The following is a 2,120-nucleotide window of genomic DNA, read 5'->3' as shown; positions in this document are numbered from 1 at the left end:
GGGGAGCGCGGGTGGGGTCGCGGTGGGACCCCCGTGGGCCCTCTGCTGAGGCGCTGCAGGGGTGCGGGAGGGGAGCCCAGAAGGCAAACCTGGGGTGGCCACGCAGCCCGGCACCCCCACTTCTGAGCGCGCCCCAGAACTGAACGCACTGGAGCAGGCCTCTGTGGCCAGCCCAGATCCGTCACCCAAGCGCGGCCACGGGGGACACGGCGGGCCGGCTGCCGGGCGTGAGGCCCTGGAGGAGCCTGAGGACCCCCGCCAGAGAGGCCCCCCGCGGAGGGCCGGCTGGGAAGAAGGCTCTGGAGACCCGCAGGTCTGTGACACCTGTGCTTCGGCGCCGCTCCGAAGGAGGGTCCTGGGGGAAGCGCGCCCCTCAGCCGGCCCGGCCCAGGCGTCCCCCAGCGCTGCCAGAGCCCCACGGGGGTCTCCGGCCTGGGGTGGGCGGGTGGGCAGGCACCAAGCCAGGAGGCAGCCAGGGTGCCCTGCCGCGCCCGGCACCATCCTCTGGCCTGGCCTGGTCAGCGGCGCCCGTGCCGCCCTCAGAGGCCTGGGGGGTGTGAGCCAGACCCCCCCTTGCCAGCGGCGGGGCGGCAGAGGTACCCTGGGGCCTGCACCCCGGGCAGCGAGCAGGCTGGGGGGCCGCTGTGGGAGGCGCTCCCCGGAGAGGGGGTGGGGCTGCCAGGGACCTTGCGGGCACTGGGGGGGGGTCCCGGGGGGCTGCAGCTTGGAGCCCATGCAGGAACGTGAGATGTGACTCCTGGGGCAGCCTTGGGTCCTCAGTTGCCCTCAGAGGGGCCACAGCACAGAGGCGGGGGCACCGGGTCCCTGGCCACGGTGGGGTGCCCGCCACAGGGGCCTGTGCTGCTGGGTGTTTGTGGGTGAGGCTGGAGGGGGGCCGTCCCTGCCTGCCCCAGAGACAGATGGTAATTCGGTGGGCCGGAAAGCTGCACGGCCTGGGGAGGGCTGACCACCGGCGCCCACGGAGGGGCCCTGGGGCCCCCAAGTGGCCTGGGGGCATCCCCGGAGCAGCAGAGCCTCCTTGGGCCTTAGCTCCGTGTGGCCCCCAGGACCAGACCCAAGAACTGCTCACAGAGATGGGGTTCCCGCCCTTCTCTGGCAGGGGCGCCTGAGCTGAGGCCTGGGCCTCGCAAGGGAGGGGCCAGAGGGGGCTGGAGACACTCCACGTAGGGAAAACTTTGGGGTGTGGGTGGGCCTCCGAGGAGTTTCTGGGACACAGGCCGAGGCCCGCCTGACACGGCTGGAGGGGTGGGGTCCCCCACAGCAGGGGCAGACCAGGGTGAGCATGCAGGCCTCGGTACAGGGCCCTGGGGTCCGAGGACCAGGGCCCTCACGGCGGGGACCGAGCCCGAGACAGGGCCGCAGGCCAGGGACTGTGCTCCGTGGGGCCAGGGGCCTGCAGAGGGGGCCCGTGCCCTCGGCCCAGGCCTCCACAGCCATCCTCCCGGCGGGCATCGGCCGCGGGGGAGCGGCCACGGGCTGGGCCAGCGGAAGGAGAGGCCACAGCGGGCAGGAGGCGGCCGGCGGGCGGCAACCTCCCTGAGGTCTCTGCCCGCACCCCAACCCACCTCAGTGCTGTCTTGTTCTGCGCGTCCTAGGCCGGGCACCCCAGACCTGTGGAGGGGCACCCACGGCCTCTGCTTCCCAGGGGTGGGGATCCCCAGATCAGCCTCTGCGGGCCACTGGAGGGTGCCGCGGCGTGTGCCCTGGGTGGGCGGACCGCAGAGGAGGGGCCTTGGCCCCTCTGCCCAGGATGGGATGGACCTGGGGGTGGAGTTAGGGGGTGACGGGGTGCCGCTGGGGCGGGCGAGTCGGCATGGGGCGGGTGCAGAGTGGGCGGTGCCGCGAGTACGTGTGGGTGCGGGCTGAGCAGGTGGGCTCGCCCCTGGCCTTCCCTGGTGCCCGAGTGAGACCTGAGCCCCCGGGCTGCCAGAGCAGCCTAAGGCGGCGAAGGGAGGCGGGGCGTCACCGCGAGGGGCCGGGCGTCACCGCGAGGGGCCGGGCGTCACCCTGGGGCCTGCCTGGGGTGGAGGGCCCGCTCTTGCGGGGGTCACCCTGAACTGCAGCCCCGAGTCCCAGGGCGAGACGTGGGGGCCAGCTTT

General features: G+C 74.0%; 1 protein-coding gene across 1 annotated transcript in view; it reads left to right on the top strand.

Annotated features, from left to right (window-relative positions):
• PLCH2 (phospholipase C, eta 2) overlaps positions 1-2,120 on the top strand; it is a 46,488-nt gene that overhangs the window by 39,484 nt on the left and 4,884 nt on the right. The window contains exon 19 of the mRNA XM_012734528.1: positions 138-313. Coding sequence (XP_012589982.1) covers positions 138-313 — 176 coding nt within the window. The remainder of the gene's footprint in view (positions 1-137; positions 314-2,120) is intronic.

Source organism: Condylura cristata, unplaced genomic scaffold (assembly GCF_000260355.1).
Source record: "Condylura cristata isolate star-nosed mole 26May11 unplaced genomic scaffold, ConCri1.0 scaffold00058, whole genome shotgun sequence".
Lineage (NCBI taxonomy): Eukaryota > Metazoa > Chordata > Mammalia > Eulipotyphla > Talpidae > Condylura > Condylura cristata.
The sequence above is the reverse complement of the archived record's forward strand: the minus strand, read 5'-3'. Positions and strand labels throughout refer to the sequence as shown.